Here is a 25,000-nt window from a genome sequence, read left to right as displayed (position 1 = left end):
GTTGTACTCAGAGTGTGTGTTATTCTCAGAGTGTGTGTAGTATTCAGAGTGTGTGTTATTCTCAGAGTGTGTGTAGTATTCAGAGTGTGTGCAGTACTCAGAGTGTGTGTTATTCTCAGAGTGTGTTATTCTCAGAGTGTGTGTAGTACTCAGAGTGTGTTATTCTCAGAGTGTGTGTTATTCTCAGAGTGTGTGTTATTCTAAGAGTGTGTTATTCTCAGAGTGTGTGTTATTCTCAGAGTGTTATTCTCAGAGTGTGTGTAGTACTCAGAGTGTGTGTAGTACTCAGAGTGTGTGTTATTCTCAGAGTGTGTGTAGTACTCAGAGTGTGTGTTATTCTCAGAGTGTGTGTTATTCAGAGTGTGTGTGTTAATCAGAGTGTGTGTGTTATTCAGAGTGTGTGTTATTCAGAGTGTGTGTGTTAATCAGAGTGTGTGTGTTATTCAGAGTGTGTGTTATTCAGAGTGTGTGTGTTAATCAGAGTGTGTGTGTTATTCAGAGTGTGTGTTATTCAGAGTGTGTGTGTTAATCAGAGTGTGTGTGTTATTCAGACTGTGTGTTAATCAGTGTGTGTGTGTGTGTGTGTTAATCAGAGTGTGTGTTATACTCAGAGTGTGTGTTAATCAGAGTGTGTGTGTTACTCAGAGTGTGTGTTATTCAGAGTGTGTGTTATACTCAGACTGTGTGTGTTAATCAGAGTGTGTGTTATACTCAGAGTGTGTGTTACTCAGAGTGTGTGTTAATCAGAGTGTGTGTTAATCAGAGTGTGTGTGTCTCACCCCCTGCAGATCCTGACAGGAGAAGACTGGAACATGGTGATGTATGACGGCATAGAGTCCCAGGGAGGGGTGAACAAAGGCATGGTCTTCTCCATCTTCTTCATCGTGCTCACGCTTTTCGGCAACTGTATCCTGCCTCCTTTACACACTCCCTCTCCCCCTCTCTCTCTCTCCCTCTCTCCCCCTCTCTCTCCCTCTCCCTCTCCCCCTCTCTTTCTCTCCCTCCCTCTCCCTCTCTCCCTCTTCCTCTCTCCCTCTCTCTCTCTCCCTACCTCTCCCTCCCTCTCCCCCTCTCTTTCTCTCCCTCCCTCTCCCTCTCTCTTTCCCTCTCTCCCACTCTCTCTCTCTCCCTCCCTCCCTCTCCCTCTCTCGCTCTCCCTCCCTCTCCCTCTCTTTCTCTCTCCCTCCCTCCCTCTCCCTCTCTCGCTCTCCCTCCCTCTCCCTCTCTCTCTCTCTCTCTCTCTCTCTCTCTCTCTCCCTCCCTCTCCCTCTCTCTCTCTCTATCTCTCTCTAACATGCATGTAGACACACATAAGCACACACACACACACACACACACACACACGCACACACACACACACTTACACATAAACACACACACACACACATTACTCCTCACATATACACATGACACACACACATGTGATGGTAGTGTGTACTGTGCTCCAGGCAGCTTCCTGAACCCGTTGTTTCTAGACACGCTACTGAACGTGTTCTTGGCCATCGCTGTGGACAATCTGGCCAATGCACAGGAGCTGACTAAGGTAACCCTAACCCTAACCCCCCCTTAACCCTAACCCTAACCCTTAACCCTAACCATAACCCTTAACCCTAACCCTAACCCTAACCCCTAACCCTAACCATTAACCCTTACCCTTAACCCTAATCATTAACTCTAAACATTAACCCTAACCCTAACCCTTAACCCTAACCCTAACCCTTAACCCTAACCCCCCCTTAACCCTAACCATAACCCCCCCTTAACCCTAACTCTAACCCTAACCCTTAACCCTAACCCTTAACCCTAACCCTAACCCTTAACCCTTAACCCTAACCCTAACCCCCCCTTAACCCTAAACCCCCCCATAATCCTAACCCTAATCCTAACCCTTAACCCTAATCCTAATCCTAACTAACCCTAACCCTAACCCTAACCCTCCTAACCCTAACCCTAATCATATTCTTCAAAAAAAAACTAGTCCTAATCGCAACCCTAACCCTAACCATAACCCTAACCCTAATCCTAACCCTAACCCTAAATTCGCATCTGTGGAGATTTCAAAGTGACACTGAACCCGGTGCTGTCAGCAGAACAGTATCCTCTTCCCCACATTGACGATTTGTTTGCAGGCCTGAGTAATGGACAAAAGTTTAGCAAGATAGACCTTAACCAAGCCTACCTGCAGATGCACGTTCATGAGGATTCTAAGGAACTGCTCACAGTAACGGCCCCCCCCCCCTCCTAATTCCCCCTTTCTGTTTTTTCTTTTTTTTCCCCCCGCCCTCTCTCTCTCTCTCTCTCCCTCTCTCCCTAAAACTAAACTATACCCTAACCTAACCTTAACCTAACCTTAACCCTAAACCTTAAACCATAACACTAACCCTAATCCTAACCCTAACCCTAACCCTAAACCTAACCCTAACCTTTAACATAACCCTAACCCTAACCTGAACCCTCTCTAACCTTAACCCTAACCCAAAAACCTAACCTAAACCCTAAACCTAACCCTAAACTTAACCTTAACCCTAAACCCTAACCCTAATAATTAGTTAGACTACCCAAGAACACACCAGAGTTGTAACAGGGAATGGCCAATGCAACCCCTCCTTTTCTGGAGTGAGCCAGACGAAAACGGTCTGGAACACTGCAGAGAATCAGGCTCAAAAAGACTAAACCTAACCCTAGCCCCATCCCTAACCCTACCCCTAGTCCTAACCCTAACCCTACCACTAACCCTAATCCTAACCCTAACCCCAACCACTCTCCTAACCCTAACCCTAACCCTAACCCTAACTCAATCCTAACCCCTCTCCTAAGCCTAACCCTACCCCTAAACCCAAGCCCTAACCCTAATCATATTCTTCAAAAAAAAAACTAGTCCTAACTGTAACCCTAACCCTAACCATAACCCTAACCCTAATCCTAACCCTACCCCTAGTCCTAACCCTAACCCTACCCCTTACCCTAACCCTGCCCCTAATCCTAACCCTAACTCCAACCACTCTCCTAACCCTAACCCTAACCCTAACTAAATCCTAACCCCTCTCCTAAGCCTAACCCTACCCCTAAACCCAAGCCCTAACACTAATCATATTCTTCTATCCCTTACCCCATCCCTTTCCCCTGCCCCTTCCAAGGGCAGCGGTGGCTCAGGAGGTAAAGCAGCCGCCCAACCACCAAAGGGTTGGCGGTTCGAATCCTGACTCCACTGTCCCCAATAAGCACCCCTCCCTTTATCTATGTGGCCCTTTTTTGTTGTTGTGTTGTTTTGTATTGGTTGTATTTTATGTGTGTTAAAACCATTTTTTGGTTTTTTACTTCTAAGGGAAAAATACCAATACTAGTGCCAGTGCAATTTCCTTTCCTTCATTAGGAAAAGGAAGATATGTGTTCCCAACCTAACCCTAACCCTTACCTAGGGATGGGAATTGATCAAATGTTATTGATACAGAATCCATTATCGATTCTGCTTATCGTTTCTTATTCTTCATTAATTCCCTTATCGATTCCTGATAAATTTTCTGTGTGGAAAAAGAGGTTTACACAGGTTTTCAACGTCAACGCAGCTGTTTCATTATGTGGAGTCTCTGAACACAGTGTAGAATATCTGAACATAACATTTGAACATTATGAAATGAGCTGGAGCAGCTGGCTGCTGAGAACAGTGTTCCCTTCCCATGCAGCTAGCATCTGTTGACATGCTTAAACGGTTGTGCTCTAAGCAGCAAGCACACCAAAACTCAAAGCTTAATAATAAACACATATTCTTAAATACATTCCTAAATACACTCTGGAAATCTGCTCTGGTTTCAGAGGGCTCTGGTTTCAACATCATAGAGTGCTCTGAAATCAGTTAATTTACACGGTCATTTATAACGGTCAGTTAAAAAGTCTTTAGCAACAATAACATTTATCAACAATTTTACATTAACGTTGACGTTAGCTAGCTTTCTGTTGCTAACTTTAGTTTAGGCAACTCTAGTTGCCATTTTCATCTTTTAAAATTCATTCAAATGAACGTTAATTTATCCCATGTATAAACATGATTATTACCTGTTTTGTTACACATAGATGAATGTTACAGTGATGGGTTTGAAGAAAAAAATGAATGCAAGAAAATTGTCAGACTTAATTCCTTGGAGATATTCTCTCGTTGGTGAAGTACTGAAAGCCAGAACAGCGCCACAAAACCAACCAGTGGCTAAAAATATATTACACCTGTTATGTATTTTGGTCTGTGCTGAAGTGCAATGCATGTTGGGAAACGGGGTTGTTGTCTTTGTATTGAAGTACCGAGTGGAAATAAAGACGCACTATCAGAAGCTCCGTGCTCCGACTACTTTATGGTTTTATGGCAGTCATAAACCTGTCTCCGTATATAACAAATTGGCGACGAGGTGGTTTTAACTCACGCGAACGGTATGTGTGTGGAGTTGAGTTAATTAGGACGTGGCTGTGTTCTTGTTAGCAGTGTGAAGCTAATGCAGCTAGTTGGCACCGCACGTCGTGCCCAGCGTCGGTTGTGATTGACACGGATGTCTGCTGGAGGGGAATTATCAGCTGAAGAGGACTTGTCAGAACTAGGTGATACTGATAACCAGGAGCCTACAAGGAAGATGGCTGGAGTTATTGGAAATATTGGCCCTTTTGATGAACATGTGGAACAATGGAGCGCATACTCTGAGCGTTTTGATTATTTCCTATCAGCTAATGACATTCCTGATGAAAAAAGGGTAGCCACGTTTCTGTCAGTAATGGGTCCAAAGACTTTTAATCTGTTGCGTGACCTACTACAGCCTAACAAGCCAGGGACCAAGACCTATCAAGAGATAGTGGATGTCCTGACACAACACTATTCACCCAAACCATTACTAATCGCAGAAAGGTTCAGATTTCACCGACGTGATCAAGAGGAAGGTGAATCTGTTACGATGTTTGTTGCAGCACTGAGAAAATTGTCTGAACATTGTGAATTTGGGCAAGTGCTAAATGACACATTAAGAGACAGACTAGTATGTGGCCTAAGAAATGAAGCAGCACAGAAGAAACTGCTGACTGAGAGTGACTTGACATTACAGAAAACCATTAACATCAGTGTCTCCATGGAGATGGCCTCAAAGGAGGCTCAACAGCTACACTCAACAGGCAGAGTGCATGCCGTCCAGACAGAGAAGCAGAGTTGACAAGGGCCATGTTTCCGTTGTGGCAGAACGGGACATCTCGCCACGACTTGCTGGTGTAAAGATATGGACTGTCGCAGTTGTGGAAAAAGGGGCCACATAGAGCGTGCCTGTCAAGGCAGAAGAACCATGGAGAAAACCTCGAAGTCTGCCGGCAGACAGGAACCTTGGAAAAACAGGAAGAAAACACAAGTTCACACCGTGAGACAAAAAGAGACAGTGTCCAGTGATTCTTCGGAGGGAGAGCAAGTGATGGAGGTGCATACACTGAGGATAATGAAAGTCGATGGAGACTCAGAGGGTTATTGGGTCAAGCCCATGTTGGAGGGGCATCCAGTGAGTATGCAAATTGACACTGGCTCAAAAGCATCCATCATCTCAGATGGGGTTTACAAACAAGTCTTGAGACACCTACCACTGCGACCTTCTGACACTAGGTTCAAAACCTATCTGGGAGAACCTGTACCCATGGCAGGAATGACAGATGTCATGGTCCAGAGTAACAACAAAGTAAAGAAACTCCCCAACTACATTGTTAGAGGTGACTACCTGGCCATCCTAGGACGGGTGTGGCTAGAGAAAATGAAGCTGAACTGGCACACAGTGAAAATGGTATCACAAACTACCACCAACTTAGCTGCTATCTTGAAGAAACATGAAGAGATCTTCCGGAACGAATTAGGCAGCATGAAAGGCATCACCGTCAGACTAAGCGTTAAGCCTGAAGCAACACCAAAGTTCATGAAGGCCAGGTCGGTGCCGTACGCTATCCGATCGAAAGTAGAAGATTAATTGGATGCCATGGTTAAGAACGGGGTCTTGGAACCAGTAGCTATCAGCGAATGGGCCACGCCCATAGTACCCGTACCCAAGAAGACTGGAGAAATTCGCATCTGTGGAGATTTCAAAGTGACACTGAACCCGGTGCTGTCAGCAGAACAGTATCCTCTTCCCCACATTGACGATTTGTTTGCAGGCCTGAGTAATGGACAAAAGTTTAGCAAGATAGACCTTAACCAAGCCTACCTGCAGATGCACGTTCATGAGGATTCTAAGGAACTGCTCACAGTAACCACACAGAAGGGGCTTTTCAGATATTGCCGGCTCCCTTTCGGAATCACGTCGGCTCCTGCGCATTTCCAACGGGCCATGGATCAAATCCTACATGGTCTCCCTGGAGTGCAGTGCTACCTGGACGATATCCTGTGCACAGGAGCTACGGATGAGGAACACCTTTGCAATTTGGATGCAGCTCTTCAGAGGCTGCAGGATTACGGGCTCAGGGTTCGCAAAGACAAGTGTGAGTTCTTTCAACTATCTGTTGAGTATCTGGGACATGTGATTGATGCTAAAGGGTTACACACTGCCCCATCCAAGATTCGGGCCATCGTGGACGCCCCGCCTCCAGATAATGTGAGCCAGTTACGTTCGTTCTTGGGCTTACTAAATTATTATGGCCGTTTCATACCGAACTTGTCATCCATGCTCAAGCCGTTGCACGACCTGCTTTGTAAGGGCAAAACATGGAAATGGAGTGACGCCTGCCAGGAGGCTTTTCAGAGAGCAAAAGAGACGTTAGTGACATCAGGGGCACTGACCCACTTTGATCCCTCACTTCCCATTCAGTTGGCCTGCGATGCGTCTCCATATGGGGTGGGGGCCGTCATTTCCCACTTAATGCCAGGCGGAGGAGAGAGGCCTATAGCATTTGCATCACGAACATTGAACAAAGCGGAGGCTAACTATGCTCAGATAGAGCGGGAAGCATTGAGCATCGTCTATGGTGTTCGCAAGTTCCATCAGTACCTGTATGGGAGGCGATTCGAACTTCTGACTGACCACCGACCCCTCACGACCATCCTAGGGCCACACACTGGGATACCTTCACTCGCAGCGAGTCGCATGCAACGGTGGGCATTACTGTTGTCAGCACACTCGTATGATATCAAGTATCGCAAGGCTGACCTTCACTGCAACGCGGATGCACTCTCTAGGTTACCACTTCCTGTCACTAGGCCGGAGCCGCGTGCTGCAGACATCTTTTACTTCAGCCAGGTGGATGATGCACCAGTTTCAGCTGCTCAGGTGAAGAGAGCCACTCGCACTGACCCTGTCTTGTCAGTGGTGATGGACGTTGTGATGAGGGGTAGATCAGGCAGCGGCGACCCCAGTGTTCAACCATATCTCTCCAGGAGAGCCGAACTGTCGGTGCAAGCTGGTTGTTTACTTTGGGGGAGGAGGGTGGTTATTCCGCCGTCATTACGCAAGCTCATTCTGCAACAGCTCCATGCAGGTCACAGTGGGATAGTTAGGATGAAAGAGATAGCAAGAAGTTACTTCTGGTGGCCAGGAGTCGACAGGGAGATCGAGAATACGGCCAAAACCTGTTCCTCATGCCAAGAAGTTAGGAATACCCCACAACTAGCTCCTCTGCATCCCTGGGAGTTTCCCGAAGAACCCTGGCAGCGAGTACACATTGATTTTGCAGGGCCTGTAGAGGGCCGAATGCTCCTGGTGTGTGTGGACGCACATAGCATGTGGCCGGAGGTGGCCAATATGAAATCCACCACTACTGCAAAAACCATTGAAAAGCTTGGAGAGATCTTCAGCCGTTTCGGGTCTTCCCTTCAGCTGGTTTCTGATAATGGACCACAACTGGTGTCACAAGAGATGACTACATTCCTACAAGCAAATGGCATCCAACACATCCGATCGGCACCGTTCCATCCTGCGACCAACGGCTTGGCTGAAAGGTTTGTTCAGACCTTGAAGAAAGCACTAAAGACATCTCAAGGCAAAGGAACACTACATCAGAGATTGCATAGATTCCTGTTAAACTATCGCAACACGCCACATGCCACTACTAAAGTTTCACCCGCTGCCCTGATGTTCAAAAGAGATCTACGAACCAACTTCAACCTCTTAAAGCCGACAACAGTGAAAGATGTAGTTCAGCATCAGCAGGAGAAGCAGATCCAACAAAGGATGCTGCGGGCTAAAGAAAGAGCCTTCTCTCCAGATGAGTCAGTACTGGCCAGAAATTACAGTACTGGACCCAAGTGGGTTCCTGCAACCATCGTCAAGCGGTCTGGTCCCGTCTCCTACACTGTCCAAACTGCTGCCGGACTAGTGTGGAAAAGACACGTCGATCAACTTCTGGCAGCATCGCCCAGAGACCAACCTTCGGTGGATGTCCCGGACGAGTCAGAGTTCAGAGCACCCCATCGCCCACCGTCACCACCTCCAGGTGCACCTGAACCCGATGGGGAGACTTCCGTGCCTGAATTCCCATTACAAGGGGCGGTGATGGATGTTCCTACACCTGCGGTTGTTCCAGAGTCCCCTCACGGAGACAGTAAGACTGAACATTCTGTTGAGCAGCGTTACCCGGGAAGAGATCGTCGTCCTCCAGAACGCCTGAACTTATAGACTCTAAGTTTAAGACCACCCAAACAACTGGGACAGAATAATTCCCATGGGTATGGTCACGGGATAAGGTAGTCTACCCTCATCTCGTAGTTAGGTTTGTGTTTGGAAAACAGACTGTTTGAAACGATATAACTATACAGTATATTGTTGTTCTTGTGCCTTAAGATTTGAAGTTTAAAGTTCAGTTGTAATTGTTGGGGGAGGGCCTCTGTTCTAAGGGGGGAGGAGATGTTATGTATTTTGGTCTGTGCTGTTTGCCGTAGCTGGAAGTGCAATGCATGTTGGGAAACGGGGTTGTTGTCTTTGTATTGAAGTACCGAGTGGAAATAAAGACGCACTATCAGAAGCTCCGTGCTCTGACTACTTTATGGTTTTATGGCAGTCATAAACCTGTCTCCGTATATAACAACACCCGTACTAATAAGCACCATACCTGTCAACATTGGGATTTGAAAATAAGGGATATTTTCAAAAAAATAAGGGAAAATAAGGGATATCCCCCCTGCGCACCTCCGGGTCATCCTCTCCCCCCCACCATCCACAAACCATACCCCTTACATTTAGACTGTACACACAGTCAATCCTAACATCACCACTAGACAACCATAGGAGACCCCTTATATTTAGACTCTACACACAGTCAAGCCTAACATCACCACTAGACAACCATAGGAGACCCCTTACATTTAGACAAGGGGACACACAGTCAATCCTAACATCACCACTAGATACCCCTTACATTTAGACAAAGCTATACACAGTCAATCAACCACCTGCTTCAGTGCAACAAGAATTAAGTAGTTCCTACATTAAGTAAGTGACTACAGGTCAGATACCTGGTTGAAAGTAAAATACTTTGAACATCCCTGCATGAAAACACAAAAGGGCATATAAATTCAGCACATTTATTTATACATTACTTGACACCATGATGTCAATGGGAAAAGAGCGGCGCAAAGCTACCAGCGATCATTTCAAAACAGCGATAATCGAGGCTGCGTTCGTAAATACGCTCTGGAAATCTGATCACCACTCATGCAATGCCTCTTATCCAATCAAATTACTTGGCCCCTTTATGACATTGCACCTAGTGTGCGTTCCGGCGCTCTTAGCAAAATTACGAACGCAGCCCAAGAAACGAGACAAGACACACACACACACACACACACACACACACACGCGCGTTCACACTCTCTGGTTTTATTTCACTCCCCATCTGTCTCCACCCCCCTCTCTCTCTCTCTCTTTCACTCTCTCTCTCTCTCTTTCACTCTCTCTCTCTCTCTCTCTCTCTCTGGTTCCATCCCTTCATCTTCCTCTCTATTCAGGATGAGCAGGAGGAAGAAGCGGCTGCCAGTAAGAAGAACGCACTACAGAAAGCCAAGGAGGTGGCTGAAGTGAGCCCCCTCTCGGCCGCCAACCTCTCTATCGCCGCGTGAGTTTCTTCCTCTTTCTTTCTCTCTCTCCCTCTCCTTCTATCTATCTCTCTCTCTCATTCTGTCGTTCATTCAACACCCACCCCCCCCTCGCGCCCGCCCGTCGCAATCGGTGTCCACTTTTCAGTCGCCCTGCAAACTCACCATTAAACACACACACACACACACACACACACAGGTGTTTGATCTCAGGGATCGTGTCTCTGTTCAGAAGGGCCCCCAGCGCTCTCTGTTGTCATGGTGACGCTCACACCGCGTGCCCGGTCCCCACGATAGCACAACAAGGGGGGAGCACACGCAGACACACACACACTTACACACATACACACACACACACACACACACACAAACGCACACACCTCCTTCTTGCACACACACGGTATACACTAACATCAAACGTGCTTACAAGGCTAGACCGCTAGCTCATCTAGGCATGTCTGACCATGTGTCAATCCTCCTGATCCCAGCATACACTACCATGGGGAAAAGTGCTCCCATCACCACTAAGACTGTCAGAACCTGGCCAGAAGGGTCCGCTCCACTGCAGATCTGCCTAAATGACACCCCATGGCAGGAATATGAGCATGAGGACCTGGAACAGTTCACGTCGTCGGTTCTGAACCACATAGTGAACTGCACCAACTCAGTCACCGTGGACAAACGGGTCCGGGTCTACCCCAACACGAAGCCATGGATGACTGGGAAGGTCCTAAAACTGATCAACGAGAGGGACAACGCCTTCTTCGCAGGGAAGGGCACACCGCTGTACAGCACCACCAGGGCTAACCTAAAGCGCGGCATCAAAGAGGCCAAGGCAGACCACAGAGAGAAGATTGAGGAATGCTTCCTGAGCAACGACTCCAGGCGGATGTGGCAGGGGGTTCAGCACATGACAAACTTCAGAGCCAACAGGCTCACAGCCGCAGAGGACGACCCCCTGCTGGCGGAAAAGCTGAACTCCTTCTACGCCCGGTTCGACGAGGGGCGAACGGAGGTAACCACAACACAAACACCACTCTCTCCAGCTCTCAGCAGCCTCACCCTCACAGAGCATGAAGTGAGACGCGTGCTGAAGGCAGTGGACCCCAGGAAAGCCTCGGGGCCGGATGGCGTCCTGGGACGGGTGCTGAGGGACTGCGCCGACCAGCTGGCCGGGGTTTTCACCAACATCTTCAACCAGTCCCTGTCCCAGGCCACCATCCCACCCTGCCTGAAAACCTCAACTATCATCCCAGTCCCGAAGAAAAGCACGGTGAGCTGCCTAAACGACTACCGCCCGGTGGCACTCACACCAATCATCACATGAAGTGCTTCGAGAAACTAGTCCGGGCCCACATACTCACACGCCTCCCGCCCAACCTGGATCCATACCAGTTCGCCTACAGAGCCCACAGGTCCACAGAGGACGCCATCGCGACGACTCTCCACGCCACTCTATCCCACCTGGAGAGGGGAAACAGCTACGCGAGACTGCTCTTTGTGGACTTCAGCTCCGCCTTCAACACCATCCTTCCAGACAGGCTAGTGACCAAACTACTAGACCTGGGTCTATCACACTCTATATGTGCATGGATCAAGGACTTCCTGACCGACCGCCCCCAGAGCGTGCGGGTGGGCCCCCACACCTCCACAGCCCTCAGACTCAGCACTGGGTCCCCCCAGGGCTGCGTGCTAAGCCCCATCCTCTACAACCTCTACACCTACGACTTCAGCCCCGTCCACCCCAGCAACTCCATCGTAAAGTTTGCAGACGACACCACCGTGGTGGGATGCATCTCGGGGGGGGACGAGGCGGCGTACAGGGATGAGGTAGAGCAACTGAGCAAGCTGTGCAAGGTTAACAACCTGCTGCTGAACAAGTCAAAGACCCAGGAAATCATCGTAGACTTCAGGAGGAAAAAGTCCGAGATCCAGCCCCTGCTCATCGACGGAGAGAGCGTGGAGAGAGTCTCAACCCTCCGATTCCTGGGGGTGCACATGCAGGATGACCTGACCTGGAAGGACAACACAATAGCCACCATCAAGAAGGCACAACAGCGGCTATACATCCTGAGAGTCCTCAGGAAGGAACACAGCAAGCAGGAGATACTGGTGACCTTCTACCGCGGCGCAGTGGAGAGCATCCTCACCTACGGCATCTGCAACTGGTTCTCCAGCTGCACAACCGCGGAGAGAAATGCGCTACAGAGAGTCGTGAGAACAGCCCAGAAGATCACCGGTGCCCCCCTCCCCTCTCTGGAAGAGCTGTACAACACACGCTGTCTCAGGAAGGCCTCCAAGATCTCCAGGGACCCAACCCACCCTGGGTACGAACACTTTACCCGGCTGCCCTCGAAAAGGCGGTTCAGGACCATGGCCGCAAGGACAAACAGACTGAAGAACAGCTTCTACCCCAGGGCCGTCCAGGCCCTGAACACAGCAAAGACCTAGGTTCTGGGCCCTGGACAGTCTGGACGGATTGATGGCAGCTGCTGGACCGAAAAAATCAGGTGTAGTGCTGAGGCACAAATATGTACATTTCAAGCCTGCAAACTGCGACACTTTAAATAAATGTGCAATAACACTATGTGCAATATGACAACCCTAGTCGTCTATCTGTACAGTATAGTATAGTGGATAGTGTACATAGCCTTTATTTATGTAAACCAGCTCCTTCCCTTCTTGTGTTTTTTTAAAGTGTTTTTTTAAAGTTTTTTTTTCTTTCCTAACACCAGGGGAGCCACCCCTCCTAAATTTCGTTGTTTGGTACCTGTACTGTAGCAATGACAATAAAGACCACAATAAAGACCATTCATTCATTCATTCATTCATTCACACACGTGCACACACACACACCCTCTCTTCAGTCATTCCCCTGATGTAGCTCATCCATGAGTTGGTGACTGGCGTGGTCTGTGTGGTTGTGTTTGTCAGACATCTTTAGCATCTTGGCTGTGTGAAACCTGAAGTCCACTAGCTGTGTTTGAGGCCAGTATACCAGGGTTGGTTATGTCCACCACTATGGTCTCCTAGCTCCTACCCAACGGGGCAGTGTCCACTATATAGTCCTATTAAATAATCGGATGGATATTTAACCGTGACACATTCTAATGCTTTGGTCCTCATATCGGGATTTGATTCGATCTGACTTTTCTTTCGAAAAATAAATTTCCGCGTTGTTGAAAATCAACGACACATCGCTAGTCGACCAACACAGCTTGTTTTGTGAGCCTGCTGTCAATGTAAAATAGTGTTATAGTTAAGAAGGTAGCAGTGGGGATTACTCACCCAATCCATTGCGTTGTTGCAGTGTTTTGGCCCGACTAGCGAGTTTGCATCGTGATTCTCAACAACGTTGAAACGTAGTTCTGTGTTTCAAAAGGAAAGTCCGAACATTTTGATTGGTTCCTGACATGCGGACCAAATGATCAGACTGTGTTACATATGACATGGCTCCATCTTACCCTCTGATAGGAACATGTTTCTAGATTACGAAAAAAAGAATTGAAAGAAGAAAAGCAAAAGCAAAAAGAAGAGGCTTCTCAGATCTACAGTAGTGTGAAGGAGGGGTGAAGAGGCGGTGTAGGAGGGGTGTAGGAGGGGTGTAGGGGCTTGTCTGTAGGGGTCAGTTTGGGATTGGAAAAATTCCACCAATCAAACTGCTGATCGTAGAAGAGGCACCTCGATAGGTGGACAGATCCACCAACGGGGCGGTGATGGCGACATCACTTTTGCCGTTGTGAATCCAAACATCCTTCATCTGCGTTAGGGAGTGTTGGGAATGTCAAACAGAGAACATCGTCACTTTGCAGGCAGGGATTTCTTCCGGTTAGGGAATTTGGTCACATGCTCCGAAGGGGATAAAGGAGATGTTCTGGGAATTTTGTTAGAGAGATTCAATGTTAATACCCCCTACATAACACTGTCAGGATTCTTAATAGGACTAGATGTTAAAATCCCTAAATAATTAGCACAACAATTGACTGAGTGGAGTTGGAGATGTCCTCTTGGGTGGAGTGGAATTTGGCAATGATCACGTGGTGCCACCAGTACGACACATCTTCAGTTGTGGTCCCCGACCTCATTGGGTGTTTCGGCCATTTATCACAAGACACCCTCTGCCGAGGTTGGCCCACCACAGGCTGATCAGGCCTGGGTGTGTGTCGCACGGTGGCACCACGTGGTCATTTGGGAGCCCATGTTGGGTCCCTACGTTTCAGCCATAGCCAGTGACTGCTCCGTTCTGCTGCAGTGGACAGTTCTTTAATTGCCTTCCGTTGGGCCTGTCCTCTGATCCCTACTGCCCTCAGGAGCCTTGTGGTGGAGCTGGCTACAAAGCCTCTGCAGCCCACCTCCACTGGCCACACCTTCACGTTCCAGCCCCGCCCCTCTGCTTCGACTGCTAAGTTGGCATACCGCAGCCTCTTCCGTTCGAATGCCTCATCGATGGCCTCCTCCCATGGGACCGTCAGTTCTACGATGAAGACACGCCGGCAGGACTTGGACCAGAGGACTAGGTCTGGGCGCAGGTTGGTCGCTGCAATTTCGGGTGGGAAGGTGAGCCTCTGTCTGAGGTCTACCCGCATTTCCCAATCCCGGGCTGCGTTCAGTGGGCCTGAGTCTGGAGGTGATGGCTTGGTCCTCTGTTTCTCCCCTTCCCGGATGAAGATTGTTTTCCGTGGAAAGGTAGTCTGTGCATTTAGAGGCATGGCGTTGGTGGTTACCCTCTTGTGCTCAAGTTCGGCAGCCAAGCACTTTAGCACTTGGTTGTGGCGCCAGGTGTATCTTCCTTGAGTTAGACTGGTCTTGCAACCCACCAAGATGTGTTTGAGGCTTGCTGGGGCTGCACACTGGAGACAGGCTGGGTCCTCTCCATACCAGAGATGTAGGTTGGTAGGAGAGGGCAGGACATCATATGTGGCTCTGATGATGAAACTTAGCCTATTAGACTCCATGCTCCACAGCTCGTTCCATGTGATTTTCCTCCTCTCCACGCTCTCCAACTTCATCCAGCGGCCTTGCTGGGCTTGGGAGACTGCCTTGGCGCACCTGGCTGCTTCCTCCTGGTGGCGCACCTCCTCAACCACCATCTTCCGCCGTTCGGTTGGAGTAGCCTTTTGCCATGTGGGTGTTGTTGTTTCCAAACCAAGGCCCCCTCTGTCATGTTGGACATGCCCCACTATATCCCGGTGTCTGAGGGCGGTCTTTGCCACCGCAACTGCTGCAGATGGCTTCCATTTCCTCCCCGTTGCTAGGATCGGAGCAGCACCTCTGACGAATGGATCCCGGGATTCTGTGAGAGTCATTTCCAGCCTTGATTTGGCACATTTGTACTCCTCCACCAGGCTTGAGATTGGTAGGGAGAGGGCTCCGTTGCCATACAGGCCTATGCTGCTAAGGCCTCTCGGCAGTCCAAGCCACTTCCTCACTTGTGCATTCACCAGTCTCTCCAGCCGGTTGGCATGGGATAGTGTGACCTCGTAGATGGAAATTGGCCACATGAGACGGGGCAGCAGCCCAAACTGAAAGCACCACAGCTTCAGCTTCCCAGGGAGAGCAGTGTTGTTGATCTGCTTGAGGCCACTGATTGTATCCTGCCTGAGTTGTTCCACCTCCTTCGAGTCTTTGAGTTCTGCGCTATACCAGCGGCCAAGGCTTTTGATAGGCTTCTCCAGAACTGTTGGTATTGGCTCGTTGTTGACGTGGAACCTCTCATTGGCGAGCTTGCCTTTGACAATGGAGATACTGCGGGACTTGCTGGGTTTAATCTCCATTCGTGCCCATTTGATGTTTCCCTGGAGTTTATCCAGCAGGCGTTTGGTGCATGCGTTTGTTGTTGTTATTGTCGTCATGTCATCCACGCCCTGATTGGAGGAAGACGCAGCCCGCTCCTCAACCGTTCCCCTCCAACGACCCATCGGGATGCTCGAATAATGAGCTCCATTGCCATGGTAAACGCCAGTGGAGAGATGGTGCAGCCCGCCATTATGCCTATCTCGAGGTGCTGCCATGCAGTTGTACTGGCTTGTGCTGTAACACAAAACTGGAGGTCCTGGAAGTAGGCTTTGACCAGCCTTGTGATGCCCTCTGGGACTTGGAAGAAGTTGAACGCTGTCCACAAAATCTCATGAGGCACTGACCCGAAGGCATTGGCAAGATCTAAGAAAACCACATGCAGGTCTTTTTTCTCCTTCTTGGCCGTTTGTACCTGGTGCCAGATAACATTTGTGTGTTCCAGGCATCCTGAGAATCCACTTATCCCTGCCTTCTGCACTGAGGTGTCGACAAAGTTGTTCTTCTGCAAGAATACTGAGAGCCTCTGGGCCACAACACTGAAGAAAATCTTTCCTTCCACATTCAGTAGACTGATCTGGCGGAACTGGTCGATGGTTGAGGAATTCTTCTCTTTGGGAATCAGGATCCCTCCTGCCCTTCGCCATGCCTTTGGTATGATTCCCTTTTCCCATGCCACTTTCATTAGCTTCCAGAGGTATTTCAAGACGCCTGGACTGTTCTTATATAGCCTGTATGGAACGCCGTTGGGCCCAGGGGCTGAGGCTGTTCTTGCCCGTTTTACTGTGCTCTCAACTTCGCTCCATGTAGGGGGCCTTGTTTCCATCTGGTGCTCAGGTGGTTGGATTGGTGGCATGTCATCCGGAATGCTGGCTGGCACATGCCTCTGGTTGTCAGAGTAGGTCTTCCTCAGGTGCTCCTCTAGTTCCCTTATGGGTACTTTGAGGGTACCCGTTTTCTCCTTGACAAAGAGGTCTTTGACGAACTTGTAGGGATCTCTGTAGAAGGCAGTCCTCGTTCGCTCTTTCTTCTTGTGTTGCTTTCTCAAGCATTCTGCTCTTCGCAGTGTTGCAAGACGCTGCTTGATGTCGGCCTGTAGTGCCTCAAGTCCTTTCCTTTCCACTTCTGTGGCCTTCTTCCACTGTTTTCTCAGGCACCTTCTTTCTTTCACAAGTCTTTTAATCTCTTGTTGTCTCCTGGACTTGAGATGGGCTGATGGTTCCTTCTGTGTCCCATGGTTCTTACTTTTCACCCCAAATCTCTCTGCTCCATAGCTGTAAATGATCTCTCCAATCTTGTCCAGCTTTCTTTCCACGCCCCCTTTCAGACCTTCTAGAAGATGGACAAGGTCTGTGTCAGTGTTTTCCCACTCCTTTTTCTGGCAGGCTTTAGGCCACAAGATTTGAGGCTTCCGTCCATTCATCTTCCTCTCTACTGCTGTCTTTGGCTGGATAGGCTCTGGACTCATGTCCGTTGATGGATCTGTGCTTGGTTGAGCTTCGTCTGGGGTTCTGATACCCTGTGGACTGTGGTGAATATCCTGCCACTGGGCTTCACTCGACTGATTTGCCCTACCTCTGAGGAAGTAGTGGTCAATGCGAGGCACCTCGCTAAGCTCTCTTAGGCACTTTTTCCTGCCCTGGTGGATCTTGAGACCCTTCTCTGATGTTATCTTTTTCCAGCCACAGATGCAGCTTTGTAGCTTGTGTCCTGCCAGTGTTGTTACTCCGTCAACTACCGTGCTGATCATTTGATTCGTTGTCATTTCCGTTCCAGGGTCTGTTACCGTGTGATCCGCCGTTGAGTCATCTTCCGCCCCCGCTCTCGCAGACTCTAGGGGTGTTTTTCCTTTTGAACTTTTCGTAGCCATAGTTGGGTGGAACCAAGTCACTGTGTAGTGAAAGGCTCCTGCCAACACGGGTAGCTAACCCATGCCAGCCCCGTTGGGGTCTGTTCCCTCCTGTCAGCTGTCTCTTCAAGCCGTCACCAGGTCTTTCCCAGGTTGTCAGCTGCCCTTTCGCAGCGGTCACTGGTTTTGACACCAGACATCAGGATTCTTAATAGGACTAGATGTTAAAATCCCTAAATAATTAGCACAACAATTGACTGAGTGGAGTTGGAGATGTCCTCTTGGGTGGAGTGGAATTTGGCAATGATCACGTGGTGCCACCAGTACGACACATCTTCAGTTGTGGTCCCCGACCTCATTGGGTGTTTCGGCCATTTATCACAAGACACCCTCTGCCGAGGTTGGCCCACCACAGGCTGATCAGGCCTGGGTGTGTGTCGCACGGTGGCACCACGTGGTCATTTGGGAGCCCATGTTGGGTCCCTACGTTTCAGCCACAGCCAGTGACTGCTCCGTTCTGCTGCAGTGGACAGTTCTTTAATTGCCTATCATAACCCTGTCATAACCCTGACATCACAACTAGCCTTTCTGAGGTCCGGCCCAGTTGTTGCAAACTCGCTTCAGCTGTTTGGACCTCTAATAATACCATTCTGTCATGTGATCACATTATATCCTGACACTTTTGTAATCATAATGAACAAATGTATGGTTACAGTAATGCCGGCATAGCAGTAGAATGACAAGATTCAGCAGTGTTCCAGTTCAACATAACATGAGTCATTTACTCACTCATTGATATACAGTACGGGTCGCCATGGTGACAACCATCCAGAGGGTTCTGCGTCTGCATGGCCACTTCACCAAAACTGCTATAGTAGAATGATTTAGGATAAATAGCATGGATACTTAGCATATAGCATGATTTATAGCATGATTCAGAATAATGGATACTAACATATAGGATATGTAGCATATATAAATGTAACGTATAGTCAACTAACACAGCTTGTTTTGTGAGCCTGCTAACAATGTAAAGTAGTGTTATAGTTAACTAGGTAGCAGTGGGGGATTACTCACCCAATCCATTGCATTGCAATGTTTTGGCTTGACTAGCGAGTGTGTTATTGAAACGTTCACATTTATTTCAATTTTTCAGAAAAAAAAGTCTGAACATTTGATAGGTTGCCGACTTGCTCCCGGTTTCACCAGCTGCTGTATGTTTCAGTTAGCAGTGAGGAGAGTATTCTAGCCCTGGTTATCGATGGATGGAGGGAGATATGGTTGTCTTCTAGGAACAGTTCCGCTGGTGAAAGCCAGGGTTTGGAGGGGAGGGCAAGAAAAACAGGGATAGAGAAGTGGACATGTGAAGAGTGAGAACGAGAGAAGACAGGAACAGTTTAGAGATAGAAGAGAGGGAGAGAGAAGACATGAACAGTTTAGAGATAGAAGAGAGGGAGAGAAGACATGAACAGTTTAGAGATAGAAGAGAGGGAGAGAAGACATGAACAGTTTAGAGATAGAAGAGAATGAGAGAAGACATCAACAGTTTAGAGATAGAAGAGAATGAGAGAGAAGACATCAACAGTTTAGAGATAGAAGAGAATGAGAGAGAAGACATGAACAGTTTAGAGATAGAAGAGAGGGAGAGAGATGACCAGATAGGCAGTGACACGGCGGAAGGGATAGGTTGTCGAAGGAGAGAAAAAAAGCAAGGGAGAAATACAGAGGGACATTAGGGATGGAAAGGAAGGTGAAAGAAGGGAGAGGACATGGGAGGAAAAGAGACGTGAAGATAAGAGAAGTAGAGGGGTCATTTTTTTTATACAGTGCCTTTTCCGTCCCCAGTACTAAATCATGTTGTATTTTGTCTAAATTTGGACAAATACTAATTCCATTAGGTTTTTCATGTATAGTCAATTGTTATTTATTATGAATACAATGATATGGGCTTCTAAGTTGTTGTTTACTACATTTTAAAAGCTTTGGTTAAAGATGTAAATTGGATTTTGCATGGGATTTGGGATGTCCCCAGTGTTGTTCATTCAACTTCAATCCAAAAAATAACTATTAAAAACATATACATTTCCAAATATGTTATTATTATTTCATTTTCCTGATCAATATCTATTGAAATCAAATATAGTTTTTATCCATTTTTTTTTTATTTTGTACAAAAAATTAAGGTTTTGCTTACAATATTGCTTGTCCCTGCGATCACTGTCCACCCTGTTATGCTGTGTTAATGTCCCTTTTAAAAGAAAACCATATTTCTCAATCACATCACTCTCATGAGGTGACATCACATCAGTGGAGGGGATTTCAAATGTGGTAAGCTGTGTGATTTTCTACCTCTTTTACCATCTGATTTTTATGTTTTCATCCAGTGAGTTTAATGTGGTTGACCATAACGTGTCCACCCTGTTATGCCTAAATATTGAGGAGATCAATCAAATTGAATAATTTCAAAAAAAGTATTTAGTGCAAATTAGATTCCTCATCAAGTATTCATGGTCATTCTAGGCATTATGCTAACACAAGCAGGCTAAAGGCTAACTTTAACTCAAAATGTCCACCCTGTTAGTGTCCACCCTGTTATGTGTCCACTCTGTTCTGGAGACACTCGCCCTATTCAACTACAGAGAGTATTCTAAATAAAATAAAATGTAGGTGCCTGAGCTCGACCACTATGTTTTTCAGCAAGCTAGATATGTCCTTTATATAATAGATATATTAAAATATAGATAAATCAACAATTTATTTTTCACAAGTTATGAAGTCCAAATGGCACCTGTTACATCCTCCCTCAGATGTAAGACTAGGGAGGAGGGAGGACTGCAACATAGCCTGTGTACAAGCACTGGTGAAGCAACTGACCGCGTGTGTGGTGCTCAAACACTGTCAGACCGACAACAAGGTGTACCTTAAAGAAAATGATTTATTTGCCAATGGTAATAATAATAATAATAATAATAATAAAGTGAAAAACATGGACATCCATGGACATACAAATAAACATGAAACAGGGGGGAAGGATAATACAAAAACTAAACCGGGGAAAATAAACAGAGGGTAGGAAGGGAGGGAGAAGGCTGCGAACGGTGTCACAATAAAACCACAGCCCTATGCTTCCCTACACCTCTAATCTAGCATATCTACCTAGGTACAGAACTGCTAACTAATCTACCCGGAACCTAAATCTAACTGCTACAAAGGATGAGTGACATCCGCTCGTTCTTACCTAGTGTGTTTAGACAAACAGTTACCTACGTGATGTGATGTAAACCCCAGGGTATCTTACCTAGCCCTCTCCCATGATAAGGCAACCGGGGACCATAGGTAAACCAAACAAACACTAGACAGACAAATGTAGCAACCAACTAATATACTAACAAAACAGAATGAAACAGAATTACTCAGAATTGAATGACTGACTGACTGACTGACTGACTGACTGACTGACTGACTGACTGACTGACTGACTGACTGACTGACTGACTGACTGACTGACACAAACAAAACATAACCTCACCCCTCTTCCCTCTAACCTACACAAGTAACAAACAGCCACATATATAGGGAACAGGTAGACAGGTGATTGGTTGACAGGACAGGAACACAGGTGGACTTGATGATGGATGATTAACAGGGAGACAATCAAGGGATCGCGAACACCTGGGAGAGAGAGAGACACACAGACACAAATACAAAGCAAAAACAGACAGGGACGTAACAGCACCGTATAAAAAAAATGACCCAGAAGATATGACCGAATGTTCATACCGCCTACTGACTACTAAACCTATATACTGCATACTAACCATACTACATACTATTTAGGGTAAATGTTTTGTTAAAAGGTATGCATTCAGCAACACATTTCCCACTACATGTCATTCATACTCAGAAATCAACCATGTAGTTCACTCTAATTGGTCTATTTTCTCTACAGCCCCGCCTCCGTTACCTGATGCATTGCATTGTGGGACTGAAATCCAAATGTACTTCCTGAATAGTGTGCTTTGAATTCATACTACTTGAAAAAAGGCATATCAAGTACACCATCCTGGCTTTTTAAACATATACTGTATATATTGGGATATATATATATACTAAATTTCGCATAATGCTAAATGATTTCATCTTTTCTAAATGTCTTACTTACATACGAGGTTGCAGTATGAAGTTCGGTCTCAGCCAGAGAGAATAGACATGGAGGTATCGACAGAAATGGATAGAGAGAGAGAGATGAAAATGAAAAAAAGAAAGATGCATGTAGGAATAGCGACCGAGCGAGATAGAAAGATGGAGATGATAGAGAGATGGAGAGAGAGTGATGGAGATGATAGAGAGATGGAGAGATATGGAGATATAGAGATGGAGAGAGAGAGAGATGGAGATGATAGAGAGATGGAGAGAGAGATGGAGATAGAGAGATGGAGATAGAGAGATAGAGATGATAGAGATGATAGAGAGATGGAGATAGAGAGATAGAGATGATAGAGAGATGGAGATAGAGAGATGGAGATAGAGAGATGGAGATGATAGAGAGATGGAGAGAGATGGAGATGATAGAGATGATGGAGAGATGGAGATAGAGAGATGGAGAGAGAGAGATGGAGATAGAGAGATGGAGAGAGAGAGATGGAGATAGAGAGATGGAGAGAGAGATGGAGATGATAGAGATGATAGAGATATAGAGAGATGGAGAGAGATGGAGATAGACAGATGGAGATACAGAAAGACGGAGAGAGAGAGATGGAGATGATAGAGAGATGGAGATAGAGAGATGGAGAGAGAGATGGAGATGATAGAGAGATGGAGAGAGAGATGGAGATGATAGAGAGATGGAGATAGAGAGATGGAGATGATAGAGAGATGGAGATAGAGAGATGGAGAGATGGAGATAGAGAGATGGAGATGGTGTGTGTTTTCTGTCGGCATCTCACCAACCGCCTTGTTTCCCTCCTCAGCGTCAAAGTACACAGTGACTACAATACTACAGACCCCTTTCTGGACGGGTATTTATTCATTTCTACTCGTTTTCCGTTTCTTCGAATCCCGCTTTTTTCCTCCTTTTCCTCCTTCAGACCACCCTCTCTTCCCTGCCCCCCCCCCCCTCTTTTTCAGTATTTGACTTTTTTTTTTTTCTCCTCCCATGCTTTGGTTTTTGGTGGTATCTGAGTTGGCTTATCTTTTTGAGTATCTTTTGAAATCTTTTTTAATTTGTTTTCTTCTTCTGTTGGCTGCTCCTCGCCGTGTGGCTGTGGCTTTACTGTGGTTGACTGTTGGCCCTGGGAGAGGGGGGGTCTAGTGGGGGGGGGGGGGGGGGGGGGTTAGTGGGGGTTGGATGGGGGCATTCATTTTGGGTCTTTTGTTGACGGCTCCATTTTGGCTCTTTCTTTGGGTGTTTTTGGGGCTGGGTGGGGCTTCTCCTGGTAGACTGTGTCACATCCTGACCTTGCCCTCAGTGTCATCCTCATCCCGTGCTCCGTGGAGTTTCCCAAAGTGGGGCTCGGCAGCCCTCTGCTTTGGGAAACGGTGGTCGCCCATAAACCTGCAGAAGCCTCTGTGTGTCTGCCCTATAGGTCCAGCAAGGTGACCCCTTTAACTGTGTGTGTGGGCGCAAGTGTGTGTGCGTGTGTGTGTGTGTGTGTGTGTGTGTGTGCGTGTGTGCGTGTATTTGCTTGTGTTTATATTCCTGTATATAGTTTGTCTGTGTGTATGTGTCACTGTGTCTGTGTGTGTGTGTGTGTGTGTCTGTGTGTGTGTCTCTCTGTGTGTGTCTCTCTGTGTGTGTGTGTGTGTGTGTGTGTGTGTGTGTGTGTGTGTGTGTGCGTGTCTACAGTATTGGACCCAGACCCCTCCTCTCAACCAGAGGTCTGACTCTCTCTTCACCTCTTCTTTCTTCTCTTCCCTCCATTTCACTAACCCCCTCACTAAACCCCTCCATTTCACTCTTCCACGCCATTCTATGCCCCTCTTTCCGTTCTCTCCTCTGCTCTACTCTACCCACTATCTCTCCTCTCTGACTCTCTCTCTCTCCATCTCCATCTCCTTCCGCACTCCCCCTCCCAACCTCCGGGAGCAGTAAGGAGCAACAGAAGAATAACAAGGGCGGCAGTAAGTCTGTGTGGGAGCAGCGCACCAGCGAGCTGCGGAAACAGACCCTCATGACCAGCAGAGAGGCGCTGTACAACGAGCTGGACCCCGAGGACCGCTGGAAGGCAAGGACACGGACAGTAGGGGCGGGGGAGGGGGGGTGGGGGGCAGGGGAGGGAGGGTGGAGGTTGTCCATGGTCTGGGACCCTGTTGGTGCCAATAACAGTGTGATCTGTCTGTCACCCCTTCCCACCCTCCCAGGTGTCCTACTCTCGCCACATCCGGCCGGACATGAAGACCCACCTGGACCGGCCCCTGGTGGTGGACCCCCAAGAGAACCGCAACAACAACACCAACAAGACGCGGCCCCCCTCCTCCGCCGAGGCCCACGGCCACCCCTCCGCCTCTGACCCCCCCCCCACCGCGGCCCCCTGCCTCAGCCACCAGCACCGCACCGACGACGACCTCCTCCACAAGCAGACCCGCTTCCACGACAGAGGAGGAGAAGGAGAAGGTGGAGGTGGAGGTGGAGGAGGAGGAGGAGGTGGAGGAGGAGGAAGTGGAGGAGGAAGTGGAGGAGGTGGAGGGGGCTCGGGACCCGGGAGATCCTTCGAGCGAGGGGACTCGACCGAGAGCCGGCGGAGCCGCAAAGAGCCGCAGGACAATCAGCAGAGCCACCCCCACCCCCACCCCCACCCCCACCAGCACCACCACTCCTCCCACACCCGCCTGGAAGGCCCCCCCGGGCCCCCTGGGCAAGGCTCGGATGAGAGGCCCCCCAAGAGACACGGCCACCACCGGGGAGGGGGAGGAGGGGGAGGCTCTTCCTCGGAGCACAGGAGACCCCGCCAGCACCGCAGCAGGCCCCCCGAGGAGGAAGAGGGAGGAGGAGGAGGAGGGAGGCACAGGAGCAGATGCACAGAAGGAGGAGGGGGGGAGGGCGAACCGGAGGCGGGCGAAGGGGGCGAGAGGAGGCAGAGGCGTCATCGCCACGGAGCCCAGTCAGGGTGCGAGGGCGAGGGGAAGAGGACACGACAGCACCGGACCAGGAAGTAGGTTGGAGAGAGAGAGAGAGAGGGGTGGGGGGCAGGGGCAGGGGCAGGGAGGTTGTTGTGTTGTCACTGTTGCGGCAGACTTCTGGGAATGTCCCGTTTGTCAGGGTTCCCACGGGTCCTTGAAATCCTTTAAAGTTTGTGAATTTGAGAAAAAATCAAGGTCTTAAAAGTTTTTGAAAA

The 25,000-nt window shown here is 48.3% G+C and overlaps 1 protein-coding gene across 1 annotated transcript in view; it reads left to right on the top strand.

Moving 5' to 3' along the window:
- Positions 1-25,000, top strand: part of LOC308150176 (voltage-dependent P/Q-type calcium channel subunit alpha-1A-like) — a gene marked incomplete at both ends in the record, with an annotated part of 259,861 nt that overhangs the window by 86,327 nt on the left and 148,534 nt on the right. The window contains 6 exon segments of the mRNA XM_080523035.1: positions 789-906; positions 1,476-1,543; positions 9,938-10,044; positions 23,755-23,890; positions 24,027-24,263; positions 24,333-24,817. Of these exon segments, the coding sequence (XP_080379161.1) occupies positions 789-906; positions 1,476-1,543; positions 9,938-10,044; positions 23,755-23,890; positions 24,027-24,263; positions 24,333-24,817 (1,151 nt within the window).

This window comes from Nansenia antarctica (genome assembly GCF_963989245.1).
Source record: "Nansenia antarctica genome assembly, chromosome: 2".
NCBI classification, from domain to species: domain Eukaryota; kingdom Metazoa; phylum Chordata; class Actinopteri; order Argentiniformes; family Microstomatidae; genus Nansenia; species Nansenia antarctica.
This window is presented reverse-complemented; position numbering and strand designations above follow the sequence as displayed.